Source organism: Apus apus, chromosome 12 (assembly GCF_020740795.1).
Source record: "Apus apus isolate bApuApu2 chromosome 12, bApuApu2.pri.cur, whole genome shotgun sequence".
NCBI classification, from domain to species: Eukaryota; Metazoa; Chordata; class Aves; order Apodiformes; family Apodidae; genus Apus; species Apus apus.
The window spans coordinates 11,191,962-11,214,897 of record NC_067293.1 but is presented as its reverse complement, the minus strand read 5'-3'; the positions used below and the strand labels follow the sequence as shown (position 1 = coordinate 11,214,897).

General features: G+C 39.0%; 1 protein-coding gene across 7 annotated transcripts in view; it reads right to left on the bottom strand.

Annotated features, from left to right (window-relative positions):
* The window catches only part of LOC127389743 (phosphatidylinositol-binding clathrin assembly protein-like), a 30,362-nt gene extending 7,936 nt beyond the window's left edge, over positions 1-22,426 (bottom strand). For 2 of the 7 annotated variants that reach the window (XM_051630544.1, XM_051630545.1), the window contains exons 1-15: positions 21,971-22,426; positions 14,813-14,955; positions 11,990-12,065; positions 11,135-11,237; positions 10,857-10,950; positions 10,641-10,752; positions 9,487-9,593; positions 8,870-8,911; positions 4,914-4,999; positions 3,694-3,817; positions 3,030-3,166; positions 2,658-2,761; positions 1,650-1,796; positions 1,124-1,183; positions 917-1,027 (exon numbers count right to left, since the gene is read on the bottom strand). In XM_051630544.1, coding sequence (XP_051486504.1) covers positions 917-1,027; positions 1,124-1,183; positions 1,650-1,796; positions 2,658-2,761; positions 3,030-3,166; positions 3,694-3,817; positions 4,914-4,999; positions 8,870-8,911; positions 9,487-9,593; positions 10,641-10,752; positions 10,857-10,950; positions 11,135-11,237; positions 11,990-12,065; positions 14,813-14,955; positions 21,971-22,103 — 1,579 coding nt within the window. In that variant the 5' untranslated portion in view covers positions 22,104-22,426. Of the gene's footprint in view, positions 1-916; positions 1,028-1,123; positions 1,184-1,649; positions 1,797-2,657; positions 2,762-3,029; positions 3,167-3,693; positions 3,818-4,913; positions 5,000-8,869; positions 8,912-9,486; positions 9,594-10,640; positions 10,753-10,856; positions 10,951-11,134; positions 11,238-11,989; positions 12,066-14,812; positions 14,956-21,568; positions 21,790-21,970 lie in introns of those variants that run through there. The other 5 variants (XM_051630546.1, XM_051630548.1, XM_051630547.1 and 2 more) reach the window with 5 other exon arrangements.
* Positions 22,427-22,936: the final 510 nt, after the last annotated feature.

Here is a 22,936-nt window from a genome sequence, read left to right as displayed (position 1 = left end):
GAAGAGTTTAAGGCTTATATAAAAATCAGCTGATCTATGCTTCTGTCTAGAATACTACATTTTAGCTACTAATCGAGTAGAATCTTTCATTTTACTTCAGCAGTAACTGATGGTATTTTAAAATTGATATTAATCTCCCCTAAAACTGAAGAAAGCACACTGTTCAAAATAGTTTCATATAGCAGTAATTTCATGACACCACCTAGTAACCTGAACGTACACAAGTTCCTTTGCTCTGTGCTTATAAGGACTTTGAATATATAGCAAAATAGAACCAAGAAAAAGGCCATAACTCAGAAGAGAAGGCTCCAGAGAGGCCTTATAGCACCTTCGTGTACTGGAAAGGGGCCTACAGGAAAGCTGGGGAGGGGCTTTTCATCAGAGAAGACAGTGATAGGACAAGGGGTAATGGTTTTAAACAGAGAGGGGAGATGTAGGCTACATATTAGGAATAAATTCTTCACTAGAAGGATGGTGAGGAACTGGAATGGGTTGCCCAAGGCGTTTGTTGATGCCCCATCCCTGGAGGTTTTTAAGGCCAGGTTGGACAAGGTTTTGTGCAGCCTGATCTAGTGACAGGGTTCCCTGCTCATGCCAGGGGGATTGGAACTTGATGATCTCTGAGGTCCCTTCCAACCTTAATAATTCTATGACTCTATGAAAAGAGATTAACAAATGCTTACCCATTAATATCCAGTGGGCCATGGTCAAAGTGCATTCCCCAAAAAGAGAGGAAACCATTATTACACAGTGTATTAGATTAATTTTAAATAACTACAAATTGTTATCTTATCAGACCTATAAGCAGCTTGCAAATGTATGAAGTTATTAAATTTTGAACTGCAATAGCAATTATGCTAAATTGTTAAGCAACTGTTGCCTGTAAGGCATAAATTAGTCATAAGCTGTTTTTTACCAGTTGTAGTCCTGTACTCTGTTGTTGTAGATTTCCCTCCGAAAACAGCATCAAAGTCTACATTAATTGCTGAAGAGGTGGTACTTGGAGGAGCTGAATGAAGAGGAAAACCTGGAAAATAAGTTTAGAGTAATCAATTACACCAATGGAGTAGTAACACTCACTACAGTGAAACCAGAATTTTTTTTAAAAAAGAAATGAAATTACCATCAACAGTCAGAGGATGATACACAGAAGCATATGCAGGTTTATGACCAGTAAAGTCATCTTCATAAAAAGAGACAAGAAAATAAGATCAGTTTAAAAGAGAAAAAGGAAGAGGGAACAAAAAAATTAAGTCTGTAGTTATAAATTAAGAATTTTTAGTAATAAAAAGGGATGGTTTTGTTTTTTTATTTAGCAATTTGAAAAGCTCAGGTAGCTCCTGCATTCCCCATTACAAAAGAGAAAGGAGGTTGCCATTTGAAAGAAATCAGCAAAAATTTCAGCAGCATTACAAATCTTTTGAAGCCTATGTTGGGCAAGCTCAACAAAATAATGAGCTATTTCAACTGTAGAATTAGAACTTTAAGGAAACAATTTACTACATCTGGAATTAATGCACCATTTTCACTTGTTAATAAAAGTGCAGATTGGTCCAAACCACAAAATGATTACATAGCCCAGTTTATTAGCATTATCATCTCCAATTGCAAAGAAAGTACATGGGTTTTGTTTGTTTTTTTTTTTTTACCACTAAACAGTTCCACTGTTTGTTTGGAGGGAAAAGTAGAATTGATGAAAGGGGTGGTAGATTTTACAGCTTCTTCAACTGGCTTCATGTCAAAGATGTCCAGATGAGGTGGAGAACCAACACAACCATTTGAGGACGAGAAAGGACCTTTCAGATGCAGAAGTGAAGGAAAGAATAGAATACAAATAATGGAAAAGAAAAACAGACTGAAATGACTGCATATGAGAATCTCCAGACATAGTCAAACTGTAAATCAGCACATTAAAGACAATTCTTGGTTTCTGATAAAAATCTTAACAGCTTGCTCTATTTAGGGAAAATAATTCTGGTATTGCCATTGGGTAGGAGGGGAAGATTGACAGAACGTTTAGAGACTACATTTTTAGCTTCAAAAATCTACCTTTTAATCAGCACACAAGGGTATCAAATCCACCTATTAAAATACCAACACTTAATTATAATGGTGCTACCACTGCATTACTTCAGGATTTAAGAAATTTCTCTGACATCTACCCTGATTATTCTTTGAACGGATAGGTGAGGATATAGAGAATGTTGTGCCCAAGAAACTGGGAATGACAGCTTTGTCATAAGGACTTGGAAGTCACCAACACCTTTTAAATGAAAAGTATATTACATATCATGTAATGATTTGAAATACTAGTCCAGCATCTTTTCAGTTACATCTGCTTAGTTTATATTTCCCAGCAGTTTTAAACTTTGATTTTAGTCACATTTCTTCTACCTGCCCCCTTGACTGAACAGCTTCTCCATTTCACCTACTGCACACTGACACTACTGCTATGTGTTAAAAAAACAGTAACTTTTCTGTAACAGTTAACCAGAGTTTTCAGATTACTTATTTTATATTCTGTCACAGATAAAAACGTCTGGATGCAAAATAATTACAGTTTAAGATGTAGATTCAATTAAGTATGAATCTGTATTTTGTCCTTGTATTCTAAGAATTATCATCATTTAGACAGTCAAATCATGGTATCAGCTCACCTCCCCAAGCACTGCTTGCTGTTGTTGATATAGCTGGAGTACTCTGCACTGTTGGAACAAATGCAGGCTGAAGATCAAAAAGATCACTAGAGAGGTTGGGCATGCTGAGTAAGAAAGAAAACATGAAGCTGTGTAATAGGCATTGTATTCTTGTGTTATATGAACACATATCAATATCACTTGCTCTAGTAATTAAGCACTACTTATTGACAAATACCAAAATTCCTGTGAATGTACCAGGAAAGCATCAGCAAAAGATTATTCTTCAAAAGTACTTGAGAAGTAAATTAGATTAGTACTTCACAGTGGGTTGTGGAGCTACAGGTCAATGCAATAATTTCTGCTTGCTTCAGAAAGCAGAGTATCTCTCACCTATTTGTTGTGGGAGCTGGTACTGCAAAGAGATCAACAGCCACAGTTGTATTCACACTTTTTCCTGATAAGGTGCTTGGGGATGCTGATGTGGAAGTAGAATTTGACACTACAGAAATCTCTCTTAATCGCTGCTCCTGAAAGATGAGATATAGTTTGCATTTTATTTTTATTAGTTTCTTAACCTATCCTGAAGGTCCTGAGGGCCTTTTCCAAGAAGAAATTTTAATTATTATTCTAATACATAAACAAGTTACTCTTCTGTAAAGTCTTGAAAACAGAAAGATGAAATAAGAAATAAGAGTATTTATTTTAACAAAGCCTTTAAATTCAAGGTGTGTCTTGAGGTTTCAAATAATTTTTTCAAGCTATCTATAACTGTCTAGCAGTAGAACATTTCTAGCTACACATTCTAGGCTCCCTTCATAGTCATGCAGAGGAAACAGGTCAATGGACCTTTGTTGAGGATGACCCATCTCCCTCTGCTGTTAGGGTAGAAGGGTGACCACATATTGGCAGCCATCACAACAGCATCCTACAGAATCATTCCTTGGCCTATCTAAAGATGAGTTGCCCCACTATATGCTATTTTAAGCCAATTCTGGTTTTCACCTGTAACCAGTTAGAAATATCTCAGAATACAAACTTGTAAAGAATATAGTACCTTAAGTGCCTGCAGTCTAGCTTGTTCCTCCTCCAATGCCTGCTGCTTTTCCTTCTCATCCATCCTGCTAAATGACATTCCTGTATTGGCAAGTGTGGAAACAGCACTGGACAGTGCACGATCTCTACAACCAATAATTAACAAAGGAATTTTTATTAAGATAAAACAGTCAGGTATACATCACTTATAGTTTAATCACCAAATATCTTATCTAGTTGTGTGTCATTCCCTCTCCACTGCAGTCTCTTCTTCCTTTCCTCTCTGGTACAGAAAAGCAGACACCACAATAATGAGGGGGTTTAGTGAAAAAGAAGCACGAGTGCACAGAATTACTCCCTCCTTTCAGCAGGTAGAAATGGGAAGTGCAGTCTTTTTCTTTAAGATCATACAGACTAGACTAGAATTCTATTCCATTCCAGGGGCAGAGGCACAGAAAGCTTGTTTGCACATATTGTACATGTAACAGCAAACAAAGGACAAGAGTTACTGCCGATATAGTATACTTGAGCAGAATACTGCAGCAGTGAATCCTCAGATACTTGCAAAAAAACCCCAAAACAACAAACAACAAAAAACCCCCCAAAAAACCCCAAAAAACCCAGACCAAACCATCTGAGGAGAAAGACAGCAATTCAGGAATGTAGCTTACAGTTTATCAATATTTACCAAATTGCTAGGGGAGAATGCCTATGTCAAAAGAGATCTCTTGCTCTCAGAAGTACTGTGCATACATATTGACACAGCACTTGACAAAAAGAGTAACACTTCCTGTCAGCACAAAGCATCCAAGCTAATTTGGCTGTTCTGAGAAGGGACTGAAGAACTTCTATAAGCAGGTTAAGATAAAATCATGGTCTGAGAGGTCAATAATTGACAATAAAGATAAATGCCATTCAGTCTTGGGTAAAATGAGCCTCAAAACCCTAATACCTTAGGAGTTTTATAAGCCAAGTTACTTCAAACAAGTAAAAGCTAAGAATAATAATATGCAAGGTCTCAGTTTGGTGGTTTACTACAGCATAGTAAGTCTGTCACACACTTTAAAATGTGACTAAGCCATCAGACTACTACTCTCTAGAGTAAACTTCATTTATATTTATACAGGAAAATATAACTGGAAGTGAATAAAATTCAAGAGCATCAAATGACTGAACACTGAGAATTCTTTGTATATGACAAATCCTAAGTGTAGGCACTGTTACAATTCAGTGGGTGCTCACCTGCTGGCAGTGGAGACTTCTTTTGTCTTCTTTCCCTCCACAGAAGCCAAATGTTGTTCCAGTGCTTCAAGCAAGCTGCTGGGTGCCTAAAGTTAAAAGAATGTATAAAGCACTGCTTCTAGACAACACATTGTTTAGTAAGCAGATTAATTTCCTCATTCACTAAAAACAAGCAAAACCCCACACATCAATAATTTTCCCTTTGGTTTTTGCTGCCATCCTGAATTCTATCTACACAGTTCTGGTTCTTCAAAAGAAGTAGCATCACACAGCCACGAAGTAAGGATTCCCCCAGAGTGGGTCTGCTTCTGTGTACACAAGTCGCATTCCTTTTTTTTTTTAGCAACAGTATTTGCTATGCTAAGATTAACCCAACAATCACAGCTGATTAAAGAGAATTCCATTAAACAATGCAGAAGTACCAAAATGAAGCCTTCGCACTTTTGCTTCCCTTTCCCCTCCTAAAAACAAAACATCAATCACTTTCCATTAATATATTTACTGACAAAGACTTGCACTAGAAACAAATGACAACAGGAGAACTTTACGTTTCATAAAAAGCAACAAAATTAAATTTGATCAGCTACATAGTAAATCAACTCCATTACTCCAAAGCCTTTGGTAACGTAAAACATTAAAAATTAGCAACAGTACTTCAAATAAAGTTTGGTTTTGGTGGATTCTACTCCCATCCCCTAGCCCCAGAAAAGCATTACCCATGAGACATTTTTAAACATTAAGCTGCTTTTTAAAGCAATGAAGATTCCAAAAAACAGACCTCTACTGTGAAGACTTACTAGTGAGAGGAGACCAATCCCCCCTCACTGCAACCTCCTTTTAGGTAGTTGTAGAGAGGGATAAGGTGTGCCCTCAACCTCCTCCTCTTCAGACTTAACTGCCCCAGTCTCTTAGCCATCCCTTATAAGGTTAGTTTTGCAGACCCTCCAGCAGCTTAGTTGCCCACATCTTGATTACACAGTCTTAGTATGGAGTAAGATATCTCCCAACCACCCCTATAAAAACAACCTCCAGCAAAAAAATTTATGAGGCTGGCTCATTTGTAAGAGCTCACTGCCTTGCTGCTCTAGCCATATTGCTCTCTTGGCTTTTAACTACATAGTCCATACTTCATTAAACAAGTGAAATAAATCCTACTGCAGATTCAGATGAAGGGAATAGACCTCTAAAGTTTTAAACTACTTGCCAGCTCAGTCCTCCTCATCTGGCAGGGTTCAGAGACACTAAGGCTCTCTTACCACTTGCCAGCTTTCCATAGAAAGAGATAGGACAGGCATTGTTTCAAAGAAAAACAACCTTGCCCTTGCTAGCCCTTCTGTACCAAAAGCTAGAGCAAAGTATTTCCTGGAAGATGGAAAAATATTAATCATAAAAGGGTTTGGCAAGCTCAACTCTGAAATATGGAGCACAACTCTAGCTTCCCATATTCAATGAAGGCCAATTCAAGCTACAAGAGATGCAAAGAAAAGCAATTAGAATAATCCTATAAAACTGCCTGGCCTAAACTTAAGGCCTGAGTTGATACTTCTTTCTATAAATAGAACTAGGTAAAGCTAAGACAGTGTAGTTACCTCAACAACTGGTCATGAATAAATCCAGTGTTCAAACTGGACAGCTAAACCGCAAGGGGGAATATTTTGAGATATCTTTACAGAAAGGTATCCAGGACAACAAAAAAACCAAACAAATCCCAAACCAAAACCCCATACTTTTATCTTTCAGGAGGAACAACAGTTTGCAAAAAGCATTGTATGACACAACTAGATAATCTTAACAGCAGGAGCATACACACTAATTCTGGAAAGTTTTCATTTTTTTTCAAGGCCACTATAAAACTTATCTGTATGGAAAAGCATATTCTGCTTACTTACTGCTTCTAAAACCTTCTGAATAACCCTCTCAACCACAAAATCTAAAACCAACAAACCAGTAACTTCTCTGAGCTTTCTCATTGCTGCAGACAAGGAAAAAATAAAAATCAGAGACCAAATTTTGAGTGAACAGATTTTAAGTAGTTTTATGTCAGAAACGACACCTGGGCTGATACAGACATTATGAATTGGAAAAGGGCTGTATTTTGTGACTCAGCCTCCCTCCTCCCACCCTAAGACATTTGACAGACCAACAGTTTGCCCCAGTTGTGTTCATGAAATACAGTAGCTGCTATCAAGAGAAACTAAGAACATCACTGTGAAACATGGCACTTACAAAGGAAAATATTTTTTACAGGAACTGAAAGAAGTGGCAACACTGTAGACATTAGAATCAAGAAAGAAAAGTGCTAATAAAGCAGCAGTAATAATCAACCTCTAGAGAGATAAAACCTTTGTTGCCATGAATAGCTTAAAGAAACTCTGAAATATGCATATCCCAGAACAAAATACACACCAGAAATGTAAACAGTTTTTGGAAAAATATTAAATATGGTAGACCAGAACAGAAACAAAAGACAGGATCCTGTCAGAACTCACTTCAGAAGCACAAGCACACTGAAAACTACTTCTTAGTGAAAGCCCGGTATTAGGAAATTTTAGCACAGTCTTTTAAAGTGGCCCTAATTGATGTACAATTAGTCAAGTCTTATTAAATGCCATGACATTTACTATAGAAGCGGAATGCTTAACGGTAGCAGTGCAATTGCCAAAATACACAATGCTGACACCTACTGCCACTGTTCAGAGCTGCCTTTCATTTCTAAGTGCACGTAAAACAAAACAGCTGAGCTATAAGAAAAAAAAGTTGTGAGAACACTAGACAGAAAGGGATTTGCTCACTGAAATTTTCAGATGTAAAGCAGCAAAATGAAGTCAGATCCCGTATTCTCACTAAATCAAAAGAAACCCTGAAGAGTCTTATAATAACCCAATTAACTGGTCAAGTGCACACAAATCCAGTGAGGGATAACTTCAGACTTGAGTGTAATTTGATCAGCATAATACAGGCTAGCTGAATGCTGGAGTACTAAGCAAAAGACAGAGTAAGACGCTAAGATCAAATGCCATTAGAAAACATCAGACCACTCTTTTCACTCATTACCTGTTCCACCCTGCTGGTAACAGTCATATTTCTTTGCTACAACAAAGGCCTAGAAGATCTTAAAGGGGTCAATATTAATTGCTAGGAGCAAGTATTAGAGATGTGTACTTTGAAGCACTTATGATTTCAGATGGGTATCATTCTTAGGCAGTAATGAACAACACTGACAGTGGAAGTTTGTGGTTTAGATTTTATTTCCATACTAGAAAGACACTGATGAAGTTTAGGCAGATCTTCACAGTAGATATATTTTTACATGATTAACCCACAAAATTCTATTTTGTGAAGGTAGTGCAGGATTAGATACGATTGTTCAAAGTTTACACATTAGATTGTAACTGTTTCACACTAAATCTACTTGAGCAGTTCAAGTGCTCTGGAACTCTAAGACACTCCAGTTCATTGCCTGAGTCTCCTGACAGACTGCCATTTATTCCACCCTTCAGGCTACTCTGTGCTACAGCAAGAACACCACACACCTTTGTCGGGTTGGGATGGTCCTAGGTTAGAAATACAATTTTCCTATCAACTACAGAAACTGGCAAAGAGTAACTCTGTGCCCTTCTGTGCACTGTTAGTGTTTGCTGTTCACCAGGTCAAATCATCTTTCTCACCTCCTTTCTGCCCCTCACTAGAAGGTGTTCTCCTGCATTCCACCATTCAGACAAATATACACAAAATATTTTCTGTGAGTTGTATTGCCTTAACAACAAAACACATTAAGAGCTGCAAAGTGCAAGTACTGAATACATTTAATCCACGGGAAAGTCACCATGCCTACTTCCCATATACAAATACACAGAAGAGAATGTTTGAGATGAAGGATTATGATGATATAGATCAATCTTTAAAAATGCAAAGAACAAAATAATTGTGTTAATCAATATGGCATGTATACTGACCTGAGTAAGATCTGGAATGTCACCCTGATCTATTCCAACTTGCTGGGTTTACAAAAAAAAAAAAAAGAAAAAGTACATTACTACATACAGTGGCAATGAAAACAGAAAGCAATGATGTCTGAATGCTACACAGAAACTACCATATTAAAGAGATATTCTTAACTTGCTTAACTGGTACAAGTTTCACTAGGAACACACCTTAGAAGTCGTAAGTATATTAAACTGCATCTCAAAGCAAACCCAACCTTTCATCCAGCAAAGCTTATGAGGAGCATTAGAAACACCTACACTGCTTACTGGAACAACTACTCCATTTTGAACAGGTTCAGTAAAGGAGAGCACTGTAAAGAGACTGCAGCATTTTGGATCATTCTTGAAATTTTTAGCACCACTTCAGAAAGCTTACTATATTGTCTGGCTAGTAAGGATACCCAGGAATCTCACTTCATGTTAATGAGCATATACATCTTTAAAGTACCTTATCTGTAGAATACTTCCATGTACAGCAAAGTTAAACAAACACCAGTCTGTGTGTGAAGTTGTCATTATGACTATAGATGACTATACCAGCACAGGCAGCTAAATTGCATCTTTTCCATAGATGTAGATTTATTTACCTCTGCTACTTTGAGGAACTCTGATAATTTGGTCATTCTGGCTAGAAATTTTTTGTATATATCCAAGCCTTCTTTGCACTGGTTCTTCTTCATATCAAAATATCTTTCTGAGGATGCAAATAAAACTCTTGTGAAATAACAGCCTCCTCAGCAAAAAGCTGAGACAGTATTACAAAAGCTAATTCTAGACAAGCATCACAGAGAGAACAGACAGAAGTAACTCAAAGCTATTCAGATTTTCAAGTTTACATTAATACCTGGCACTTTTTGTAGTAAGTCAGTCAATAGAAAAACATTAATTTTTCCATTTCAGTACACTAGAATATAATGCAAAGCTTTATTAAACATGGGAGTGAATCACTGCAGTTGTTAAATTAGATATTTAGGGGAATAATTTCAAGAAGTCAGCTTATTAGCTGGCAATAAGGCAAATTCTTTCATAATTTGAAAACATTCCTGGTCTATGTTTCCATTTTTTGATCCTGCATCAATACATTTTGGTGTTTGAAAATGGGCTCAATATCCAAAGCCACCACAAGAGGTACTGAAATGGAACATATAATGAACTGACCAGCATAAGAGTATCGACCACATCCTTCACTTGTTATGATTTTGCCCTATATACTTATATATATATTTGAGTATAAACTAATCAATTAACAGAACAAACTGATGAGATGTCTTCATTCAGAAATTCGCTTGAATAATCATTATAAGGCTTTGCTAAAAGCTCAAAACTTGAACAAAAAACCCTACATGTCATCTACATTCAGGCAGCAGGTAAAAGTGAATACTCATGCTAAAAAGCATGGGAAACCAGAAGTCAGACATACTGTGATACACTAAATACACAAAATACCAGGTATGTCACTAATACTTTTACATTCCAATTGCCAAAGGTTATCCACTGCACTTTTATGATATCTTTGTCTTAGTCTCATCAGTCACACTCTCATCCCAATTTCTGTTTCAAGATGTATTTTCAAGGTAGAAGTGTACATTTGAGCCTATGCTCTGAAACTAAGACAGGCTCAATGTAACAGCAACAGAACAGTGACAAATTATTAGGAAATAATAGTCAGAACTTGTCTATATTATTTAGTTCTCTCAATATCTTTCACAAAAGTTCCAAAGCTAAAAAAATTCTCACATACCTAAAAGATTAATAATCCCCTCATTGTATGCTGCAAAAAGTCTAATGGAATCTTTAAAGAGGAGCATAAAGGCAGCATTTATAACACCATTTGTTAGTTCATTTGGATTTGCCTGTGTAGAAAGCAATGAGAAAGTAAATTAGTATTTAATAAAATAATGAAACTCCCATTTCAAAATTAGAGAGTGTTACCTAACATTGAGCTTAAAGTACTTACATCAAAATCAAGGAGTGCATCAAGCTGATTCTGTATGATAGGAAGTGTTTTCAGAAGCTTTTCAGCATTCATGGTTCTCATCACTCCATCTGTCCTACAGAGTAGAACATACAAGTTTACAAGCTACCAAGAGACCTCAGCATATTTTGCCATTCCAACAATACTACATTGCTTCAAAGGGCCAAAAGAACATGGATCTATGAGAAGCTCAGGAACAACTGGCAACTCCCTCTCCCCCAGTATGAAAGACCAAGCAAAAGAAGCAGTAATGGTCTTACCCTCTTTTCATTTTGGTGAAGTCAACTGCTACAAGTCTATATGAAAGTGCTTTTTCATTCAAGTATCTGCTGTATCGCCTAATGAAGGTAGACATATCATAGCCTAAAAGTTAAACATTCATCAGTTAGACATTCTGAAGGGGTACTGCTTCTTTTAAGTTATTTTCAAGATCTGTTCTCCTACTAGCTTGTTTTACATCAACTTGTATAAAAAGCACTTCATACGCACTTTCCAGAGTATTGAGATTTACTATTTTTCACCATGAGATGTAATGTTAGTTTCTTCCCCATGTGTTCATTGCAATTAGGAGAATAAACACCTAACCACATTAAAATATTAAACAAGAACCAAGCAGCTCTTAAGATGTTCTTGAAATTAGACCAAAACTGTATTCCCAGTAAAATACTGAAGACTTTGATAACTTATCTGCAATGCCTCAAAAACCACAAATGTTTTCTACCATTGGCAAGTAATTAAACTTCTCAGAGATTTGAAGAAGTTCTCGCCATGCACCTTCAGAGTTAACATTTTCTCCTGAGACACTAAAACACAATGGCATAGATCATTGTGCTAATATTCATCAGGTTTATTCTAGTCAATGTCAAGAGTTAAAATTTTAAAATCTACAGCTGTTTATGCACATGATATATAAACTACAGACAAATTTCTAGCATTAAGGTAGGCAACTCAGAATGTCTGCTGTCTACAGCCTTGGACATTCTTTGGTGCCTCATACAAGATACATTACACCACCTTTTCATTTAAGCGTCATTCATCTCCCAGAATGCATCAACACAGGCACTGCCACAGAGCAAAAAGCAATAGAGATATTTCCTTCAGTGAAAGGTTCTTACCCTGCATGGCACTTTTGTCCAGGTAGTTATTTAAGTTGAACAAAGTGTTTCGGGATGCAAGATACTGGATAAAGCGCTGTTGAAGAAAACATTGAGAATATCATTGCTGTGAGAGTCAAAACATCTGAGAGTAATGCAAGAAAACTACACTTGTAACTGTAGTAAACTATCAACAACAGAATTAAGTCTAAACAGAAGAATTTAAAGGCAAACTTGAAACTACTGATGATCAGTTTAGAGCCTCTGAAATCCAAAACTTTATTTGGCAAAAATATAAATTTAAACTAAGTAAAGACATCATTGCCTGTGAATAAAAGAGTAACAATCCTAGAGGAAGCTGCTTCGGTTAACTTTGTAGTTTAGATTAGACAAGCCAGACAACACAAAATACCACTTGCATTATCCAAGCTCCCAGGGTTTGCACAGCTCTATTGCTGCTGTAGCAGTGGGAGACAGACTTAGTTACAAAGTTTAAAAGTAATTAGTGACAATGATGCTTCTGCAACTGTGGTGAGCAGCTGCACCGGGATTATAATTTATATATCAAAAAAATATTTATATATCTATATCAATTAAATAATGCCATTATCTGTCTCAACAACATTTAAGTTGACAAATAACCACTGGCTCCATAAATAATGCAAGACAAAGATATCCAGATAGCAAGGCAGTTTTAACAGTTTATTTGCCACTGTTCCACATCACCTCCTATGACTTTGGTTTCTTGACTTTCTTGCTTCTTTGTAGGTGTTTTAGTACATGAAAGAGGATTACAAGCAATTATGGCTTAAGGGACTTGTTACATCTTTGAGCTGAATCCCTCTGCTGCCACAACCCACGGGGCATGTTCCTTCACCCTTCATGGTAGAAGTGCACCCATCTACCAGGTTTGGATTATCACACCATACAAAAGTAGGATTTTATTTTTTTTCCAGTCAGGCTCAGTATAGCACCTGCTCTTTGGGAATTTTAATGAGGGCTCAGCAAAGGAAGAAAATACTTCTCATGAGTACTATTTAAAATGAAAGCAGTACTTGCACTTTCCAAGGGGCCCAAATGGTTCTCCAGCTTGTCACATATCAACTCATCACTAACTCCATATGTGTTCTCAGACTATAGCTACAGAGTTCACCCAAGTCTACAACACACAGCTTGCCTACCAACAGCCCTAGCACTGTTTTAACTTTTCATTCTGTTTTCCAGTTGGTTTATCTGGTCTTTGTACATCTTAGTTCTGCATGCAAAGTGATAAAGAAGAAAAACAGTTGGAACACGATCAGGAACACAACAGTGATATTCAAAAGGTGCTTGTACACATTTCAAAATTAGCTACTGTTCAGATTCTGATTTCAGATGGGCCAAGGCTAACTCATTCTCTAGATGTCACAGGTCTTGCACTGCAGAAATGCACAGGTGAGAGGAGCTTTAACCTGTTTCACCCAAAACTTCATCACAAGAAACAAGCAGTCATGTCAAAGGAGACACTGCAACACAGTGATTGTTGAGACATTTTGACTGCGTATTTCCTGTACTTAAGATAGAAGTCCAACATCTGATAATTTTTCTCTTTAAGAAAAAGGCTTATTTTAACATATTAGAACAGTAGTACATGTTCCACTTGAAATTTCAGATCTAGTGTTCTAGCCACATTATCTCAGCAGGCATAAAAGAATTATTTTTCACATTTCAAATACAGCCATTAAAAGCCGAGGAACAGTTTTGGTACAGACAAAAATTCAGCTCTTCTGCCACTACAAAACACTCTAGGCAAACAGATACCAAGTAGCAGCCCATAACTATGGTTGTCTGCTTTTTTTTCTTGCAAGTTTCAGTGCATAGACATGAACTGTATTGGAAGAAGAACAAATAAAATATACAAACTGACTTACAACATTCAGCTTAGCTTTACACTTAGAATATATAGTGAATTTCGAGCAGCTAATTTTACTTTGTATTATCCCCTAATTTCAGTTTATCATCCATTCAAACTACAATTTAAGCACATAAATAAGTTGGGAAAGTGTAACAAAGAGCACAATATGTTTTACAAATAATTTCCATCAAGCTCACAGAGCTTTGGAGTGAAGAGGCAACACTAAGTTTTCAGAGCAGTTTAATGGCTGGAAGCAGTACCATTTAAGAGTCATCATTTCAATACTGCCAGTAGTCACCAGACATTTATTTGGAGAATAACTACACAAGCTCAGGAGTAAACTGTCACCTGACCAAGACAAAGTTTATTTTTTTAAATGGAAGGACTGTGTAAGAGAGGCTACATTTCTAACGCTATGCTATTGTCTTTCATAAGTAGTGATGAAGTAATTCAAGCTAACTCAATGCAACAGAAACCTGTTTCAAGGAACATGAATGCCAATAACATATGAAGATTCAGCCCATTAGATGATGATTTGCAAGATCAAATATTCTAGTCACCATATTCCTCTCTCCTTTAGTCCATGTTCTTATCTGTTAATGGCTGCACATTTACGTAGTGCTAAGAAGACTCTTCTGCTGTGCTCTTACTGATAAGCACTAGCCTAATGAAGTAAAGGTCATCAGAAGTTTTTAAAGTCTTTATTCTATAAGGGTCACTAATTATTCCCTCGTATCCCAAACCAGGTACCTGCAGGTAAATTGCAAACACTGATATATTATTGAAATAATGAAGGAATATTTTCTTCTCTAGAAAACTACTTTACAGCCACCAGCAAAGGTAAAACAAAGTCCTTTGAAAAACTGATGTACATATCTAAGGCTTTATAGATGGAGACAATTTTTTAAAAGACTGTCAAGGAGGTTTTAATAGAATTAATTGTGTCTTACCTCGTTCCCATACATCATGAGGTGGTGTGTTGTAATTAGAGCTTTGAACACTACAACCCAGCTACTGTTTGCAGTTCTTTCAAAGAGCGTGTCTGCCAACTGCGGAATATTCACATTCATTTCATTTGTGCACTGTATTAGATCTAAATTAAAGAAAAAAATCAAAGCATTACAATGAGTTCTATGCTAAAAGAGTATCATCATGTTATTTTCTGTTTTTACATTGAGAATTCACACTGGAAGCCTTAACTTCAGTTATTTAGGAAATAATTATCTGTTTTACATTCCTTGCTTACATGCACTGCATTTTACTGAAAGACTCCAAGCATAAACTTCGAAGGCATTTCAATAATTTTAAGGAATCTAAATTGTCTCATCAATTAATAACCTGCTCCAGCAGAAATTCTATGCCCAGATTATTGTTCGAAAGCCAGTGCAGACCTTCTGGATCCTCAATGCTTGAAGCCACTCAATCTAACCAGAAAAATGAAAATCAAGAGAAGCAAAGAAAGCTGAGACATCTGTATCTCAGGAGATCAACAGGCAGTAAGTACCCTGCAAGTCCGACCTACTAACACACATGACAGCAAATAAGATGTTACAAACCTGTAATAAGTCTCTTTTCTATAAGAACTAAGAGCAAGAATTTGTATCTATACACCTTTCCATTTAGTTAAAATAATCTAATCACCAACCTACTGAGTATTTTGTGCTGGATCATGGCAGGCCTCAGGCTTTGGTATTAAAAAAGCAGCTCTTTGTGTCCAAAACTGATCATAAACTCAATAGTAAAACATTAACTTGTGAGGTCAGAGACAGGACACTCCAAGACTCTGCCCAAGTACTGGTACAAAAGCAGAACACATTCCAGAAGACACACAGGGAAAAAAGCCTGCCTGAGAACGCTACTGAGGGACTTGGTGAGAACTGAATACAGGACTACTCTAAACCCCTCAAGACATGCACATTAGACATGTATTCTCTCTAAGCTAAATTTGGCTCAGGTGTGATCAAAGCACACCTTAAGGTCTGGGCAAGGCCAGTAAAACAAACGCCTAGTTAGAAAAGCTTCCTTTGTGGCCTCTTATTTCAGCCAAGCCTGCAAGCAGCCTGTTGGTTGCAGAGCAGCATTGCTGTTCATGTGGTTTGTCTGGGTAAGTACTTGCAGAAGGAGGGTGGGTGCCTGGGAAGCTGAGCAACAACTGAATACTGAGGTGTCAGCACCACTGAAAAGGCCAACTGATTTGTTTTCTTAGCAGGATGTAGAAGACAGACTACATTATCATTAGCAATTTAAACATCAGCTTGGAGACCATGCATTCATAGTTTAGGAAAAAATACTGTACAGTATAATTTAATAACCAGAGTAAAAAGAGTTTTAGATATTATCTTGTTGAGGCAGAAAGCTGTAAAACACACATTCTGATACGTTACTGATTTCATTCTGATGTCAAAGGTTTTAAAAAAATGTACAAAATGTGTAAGTTGTGATGAAAATTTTCATAATTATGAGTAGCACACAAACATGCTGAAACAGCTACACAAAAAGAGCCCCAAAAAGAAGTTTTTAGCAAGGTATACATCAAAACCTTATTCCATGTTGAGTGGCATTAAAATATTTCAATGTTTACTAGTTTTAAGATTCTCAAAAAACAAGCCATTTGATAGATGCTGCTCATCATTCATGGCTGTCTCATCATCAGATATTGTGTCAAACTTCTCAAGCTAAGGTCCACCAGCAGATGTTCCAGCAGACATTAAGATGATGCTGAACACTTAGGTGAGCCCTCATACATACTTATGTCTATGACTAATATCAAATGTGTTCTTACAGAGCTGCTCAGACACAATGTGACAGAAATCCTACTGCAACCATACCAAATGCTGCAAGAGATCACCTCTTTTTAAGCCACTTATCTGTAAAAAAAGCTTTGTCTTATCGTGCCAGCATAAAGGTTTACTACCACAAAAAGCCACCCAGATGTGTACCTCCAGAAGGGAATTCCCTTCTGCTTTGGTACACAAGAGCTCTTTTAATCTTCTGCCAAGTGACAGTAACACAATGGAATTTGACAGACATCTGGTGCATTTAAGAAGCTCATATGTTATCATTTTATTCCACAAGTGTGGTTGCATGTGATTGAAAAGTGCAGTTCCAGTAATTCTGTAAAAGTGCTAGTAAGGTTTTCCAGCCTGTGCTCTTTGTAAGGTGTGAGCCTGAGGATTTTAAAAGGCAACCAGAAGGAAATATTTCACATCTAGGGCTACTCAGAATCCAATTCAAGCTGTGCTTGAGGCTAGAGGACTTGAGTGAGCTGCAAGTCCCATGCACTTTAGACACGTGCTGAAGATGACACATACTGGCTCCTGCAGACAATTTTTATTGAGGGCACTTAGTACAATTGCGGTCCTTTGGTTTCAAAATCTCCTTGAGTGCACAAACACATCAGCCACAACCGCCAATACGAAAGAACACATGCTTAGGCAGACAAAACATCTCTAAAATACTAACCTAAGAATGAACTGCGTGAAAGAATCTCAGTGCATTTTATAGACAAAATCTGGTCTTTCCTAAGAGTGTATTGCATGAAGTTTCATAAGACTCTTTAATAAGGCTATTCAGAGCAATTTAAAAAAAATACTATTTTACAACTAGCAATGATAAAGCTAGAATCACATTTGAAGTCTAGCAACTGAGATAAATAAGAAAAGCAAGTGTAATTTCTCTAATATGATTCCTCTAAGTCTACAACAGGAATATCTGCATAGAAAAGGGTATAGATCTGTCAGCAAAGGAGGAAAAAGGCTATTAACACCATTCATCTGGAAGTATAAAAGAACACATGCACCTGAGAGACTGACAGCTGGGCAACTGTAGTATGGATGTTGGCAGCAAAACTGGAATGGATTGTGTAGGGCAAGCAATGCTCATTTTCTTATCGCACTACTTACATAAACACTTTACAACTCCAAGGATTTTGCCAATTACCCAGAAGAATAATTTCAACTGCAAGTGAAACTGTAGTGGTATTTCTAGAACAGAATTTATCACACAGGCAAACCAAAACCAAACAAACCAACCAAACAAACAAACAACAAATTAAAACCAGAAGAGTACTACAGGGGTTTTTAGGAAGCACTGTGGAAATCTTACTGCCCAGAAGAGTACTGAGGATTTCTCTTCCACAGCTCATCTGAAATACTGGCACATCATCTATGAAACCATATAGCTCTCTGGAGAGCAGCATCCATACAACCAGATACTAGAAAATAAATAATGTTTTTGGAAAATTCTCAGCCAGGCACTGACAAAAACTAACATACTTTCTAACTTTCAAGCAAAGAAGTCATGATTTTCTTGATTCAGGAGTCTCTCTTAAGAGAACTGTAAATACATAAGTTAAACACAACCATAATGGTTTAATATTCCCATATTTTTTTCCACTTGGTCACAGGACTGAAACTGCTCTAAGGCAGATACAAGATTTAAAACGACTTTCCTTAACCCCAGCAGTATCGAAAAAAACCAAAAAAACATCTTATTTCTGCAAGTTGCACTGTAAACTATAGATTAGAATAACATAAACCAGAAGAGCCACTTCAGCGAACACTCTCAATGTAGCCCCAGCAATGCAACAATACTTGCTGGAAGACTTAATTAAAAGACAGACCCTGACCAATGCAAATATTTTTATGCCCATGTGCTTTTATAGTGCATATTTGGCAGCAATCTTAAGTTTAATTTATATAATAGCTAAACCTGAACTTAGAGTTACTTTATCAGAAGTAAAGCAATTCAGCTATTCTGTCCTATTCTCCCACTAAACAAGGATACATAGTGGCCTACAAAGGTTTTTAAAAAGCCTTAAGCAATTTCTAAATAAAAAACACTTAGAAATTACAAAAACATTAACTTTTTTTTTTTAGTTGTTGCTCAAGTCAGATTTCCTCAATTACTGTATTGACAAAGCTTCACAGATTACAAAAGAGATTCAAATTAAAGACAGACACCTTACTGCCTGCGGAAGAATTCAAAGTATTTCTTCAGTGTATCACAACTTATCTCTGCAAGAATCACACGGCATCAGCATTCACCTGACATTCATGAGCTCCAGCTGCCAAAACTAAAAGTTGGCAGATACAAAACCAAGCCCAAACTGTGAAGCCATAATGTGACACTGTTGGCAACATTTGAAGTTCACAATGAACTGAACTTTCTCCTAAAGCAAAAGGTTCAACAGTCTAATTCTGTTATATAATAGAATTTTACAGCACTTGAATTATCAATTCTCACAGGATTTCCAAAGCTTGTATATGTATAGGAGTTTTGATAAGTCATATGAATTACTTTCCCCTCTTCTGTGCTTCTTAAGTAGGCTGTATACAAGGTTAAACAGTTGTTCTTTTCTTTACTACTGTGTTCATTTAAAAGTTTAAGATGCAATTAACTTAGGGGTTTGTGTTTTTCTAAACGTTGGTCTACAGGGAAGTTCACTCTTCCAGTGAACAACTTGGCTACAGCTTTCATTTATTCTATTTTTATTATGCCTTTCCAACAGTTAGCCAAGAAGAGATATATCACCAAATGCATAAGCTAGCCACACTTCACTGCAACCCAAACTCAGAAGGCTGAGGGGAAAAGTGAGAGAACCCACACTGGGGAGGGAGAGACAAGACCTTTAGGTGCTCCACTAACAGAAAAGATCAGTCTCTACATAACATTTTATGTTACCCTAAAACATTACAAAATACTACAGAAATAGATCTGTTGACTTATTTAGGACATCGTGACCTACTTTAAAAGGAAAAAAAAACCCCAAGTATTCCTACTGACACTGCTTAGAGTTGTTTTGGTTGTTTCTTTGGGGTTGTGGGGTTTTTTGCTCTTCAAGAAAAATCTGACTATACTACTTAGCAGTTAGTAGCCAGACAAAACTCAAAACTCCTAAATAGTAGTTCATACACTGCATGTATAACATCTTCCCATAAATGCCCATATTGTAACACTGTATTTTTTGTTGCTGAGGAATCTTGGCAATGAGGGGATTATAAGAATTAATCTGAACAGAGTACAAACCGATACTCCTCCATGATCCCTGATACAACTACAGCAAGACTCAAAAACGTTATTTTTCTTGAGCAGCAATTACAAGCAATACCAGATGGTGTAGCATTTTGAATGACACACACATGTAGTGACCAAAGTGCAACTAGCAGTGTTTCACATTAAATCCAAACTATGTTCTTCTTCATAATTTACTTAAATTGGAAAATACTTGCACTGCACTGTTGAAAGTACATTGTACGATCTTCCCAGAGATCACAGGATTTAAACTAATATCTTACCCATTTTCATTTAACACAAGTTTTGTGTGTAAGTGAAAAAACAAGAAATGCCCGGCAAAGGTTTGCAGATATTTGAAAAGCAGTGCCTGGGTATGCTCAGTGAAGAGGAGTATGTTCATTGCTTATTGTGGCTTGTTGTTGTTCTCTTGTTTTTGTTGTTGTTTTTTTTTTAACCCTTACAGAGGTATTTTTGGTACCATATTTCACATCTTTTTTTCCCCACCTCACCAACACATTCCTCTCTTTCAGATACCAAGTTAGAACAAGCTTTTTATTTACCTTAGAAATAGGAAACTGACATTTCTAAACAGGTTTGTATCAAGATAACAAATTCATTTGATAGTCAAAAGGGAACCTCAGTTTATGCTATTCTCAAGTCAGGAGTTTTTTCCAGGTTTCCATTTTCTTATTTTGTGAGGGCAACTTATAGCAGATGACACTATTTTTAGGATATTTTCAAACAATACACTACATCTTTTAGGCTTTGCAAGCTTTCAAAGTATTGAGCAAACTGTCACCACGTTCTGGCTTCCTGTTATGTTGCCATTTCTGGACTTAAGGGTTACCTCATTGTGTTGCTCTACTACAGGCACAACACAAGACAAGACAAAAATGAAATAATTTTAAAAGGTACCTTTTAAATAATAAATTTGTCAGTTACCCAGTTTTAATGCTTTTAATTTCTACATCGTAACTGCAATATTCACTACTGTAGCTGGATTCCACTAATTCAGATAAAAACAAATGAGATACATATTTGGTTCTTTGTAACTATTTGATGCACATCAAAAGCTTCACCTAAGAAGCCTGTATTGATAGACAAGTGACATAGTGTCAAAAAATCAACCTATCCTCAAACAACGCAAGTGAACACGTTTCTTCCTAGAGTTTGAACAGCAGTCTCCCCTCAGTACCACAAATTTGAATGAGTCCTGCAAAAGTACCAGCCTGCTCCCTTGACTTGGAAGAAACCAGCATAAAGCTTCATGCCTTCTTCCCCTTACCTAATGGAAAAACACACACGCTTAACTTGACTTTTAATAGATGGCGACCGGCTATACAGCAATGTAGAAGGTTTGAAGCATTCAGTGCTCTTCTGAGCAGTCAAACAGTAACTTCAATTGCTATTCAGTTACTAAAACCTCAAGCAAAGCAACATCGCTGATACTTTTGTAGATTATAAGGGTAACTTTCGTCTGGTATACAGAAAGGAGTTTTAACATACGAAGTTAAACGCATCAGAGGCAACACGCTCCCATTCAGGAGAGATGTGTTGGGTTCTGCCCTTTCCTTTACCTCACCTAGCCTTCTTTCCCCGTTCCAAGAGCCGCAAGACAGAAAGCGGAAACGTTAGAAATATTTAGATGGTTGCAGCCCACCAGATGCACAGAGGAGTGCTTAAAAAGGTACCTTTTCTCTCACAACAGTAGAGCCACACCACTGAATCCAGAATCCACCTCCTCTCTAGGTGCCGGATTAACAAGCACTCCTGCGTCCAGAGCACATAAGCTCAGCAGCTCCCAAAGGAGGAGTTCACAAGGTCGGAATATTCTTGTTTCCGCGACAGGGTGTTACAAAGCCCACTCCCTCCACGTGTAAGGTAAGTTTTGAAGACCAAACCCGTCAAGTTCGTCCAGCTTTGCGCGACAACCTCCCCCCTGCAAGGCGCGCTCGCCCCGCTCCTGCCCCCGCCCCGCGCAGAGGCCACAGCGGCCGCCCCGGGGCTGGCGGCGGCTCCCGGGGGGGCGACCCGCGGGCCCGCCCCAGCCACCCCGCCCCGCCGCGGGGCACAGGCCGCGGGGTCCTACTCACAGTCCAGGTGCTTCTTCTTGGGGCCCATCACCTCGTGGGTCGTGGCCTTGCAGACGGCTTTGGCGACGGCCGAGCCGGTGACACTGTGCTGCGCCGCCGTGATGCGGTCGGTGATCGACTGCCCCGACATCATCGGCGCGGACCCGCAGCAAGACCGGGGCAGTGGCTCCCGCGCGGCCGGGGGGCGAGCGCAGGCTCCCCGGGGGAAGGGCGCCGGCAGCCCTCTCCGATGCGGCGAGGACGAGCGGGGAGTCCTCGCCGGGCTCCGCCTCACCCGGTTCCTCTCGACCGCCGCCGCTCACAGGGGCTCTTCCCGCGGTGCTCTGGGGTGTAGCGGCGACCCCCTCGCCCCTCCCCGGCCGCGCCGGGCCCCGCCGCGCCGCGCCTCGTCCCGCGGGCTGCGCGCAGCCGGCTTTCCCTTTCACATTTACACTCCCAGACAAAATGGCGGCGGCCGCGGCGGCGGCGGCGGCGTCAGGTGACCGCCCGCCTCGCGCCCGCCCCGCGCGCCCGCCCCCGCCCCGCTCCGGAGGGCCGGGCGGCGCGCGCTGCCACACCCCCCCCCGCGCCCCCCCCCGCCCCGCCCCCGGGCGCGCGCGCGGCGTGTGGCGGGAAGGAGCCCGCGGCGCGTGCCCCGCGGGGTACCCCGGCCCGGCCGTGACGTCACGCGCGGCTTGGCGGGAGCGGCGCTCGCGCTCCCGCGTGTCCCCGCGGCAGCCTCGTCCTGCTGTGCGGGGTCCGGGGGGAAAGGCAGAGACTGGCGGGTCGTCACGGCCTTCCCGGCGGAACTCCCCACAGGGAGCCCGGGAAGCTGCGGCTGCCCCTTCCCTGGAAGCGTTCCAGGGCAGGCTGGGTGGGCTTGGAGCAACCTGGGCTGGAGGGAGCTGTCTCTGCCCGCGCAGGGGGGCTGGAACTGCGTGATCTTTAAGGTCCCTTCCAACCCAAACTAGTCTGTGGTTCTATGAT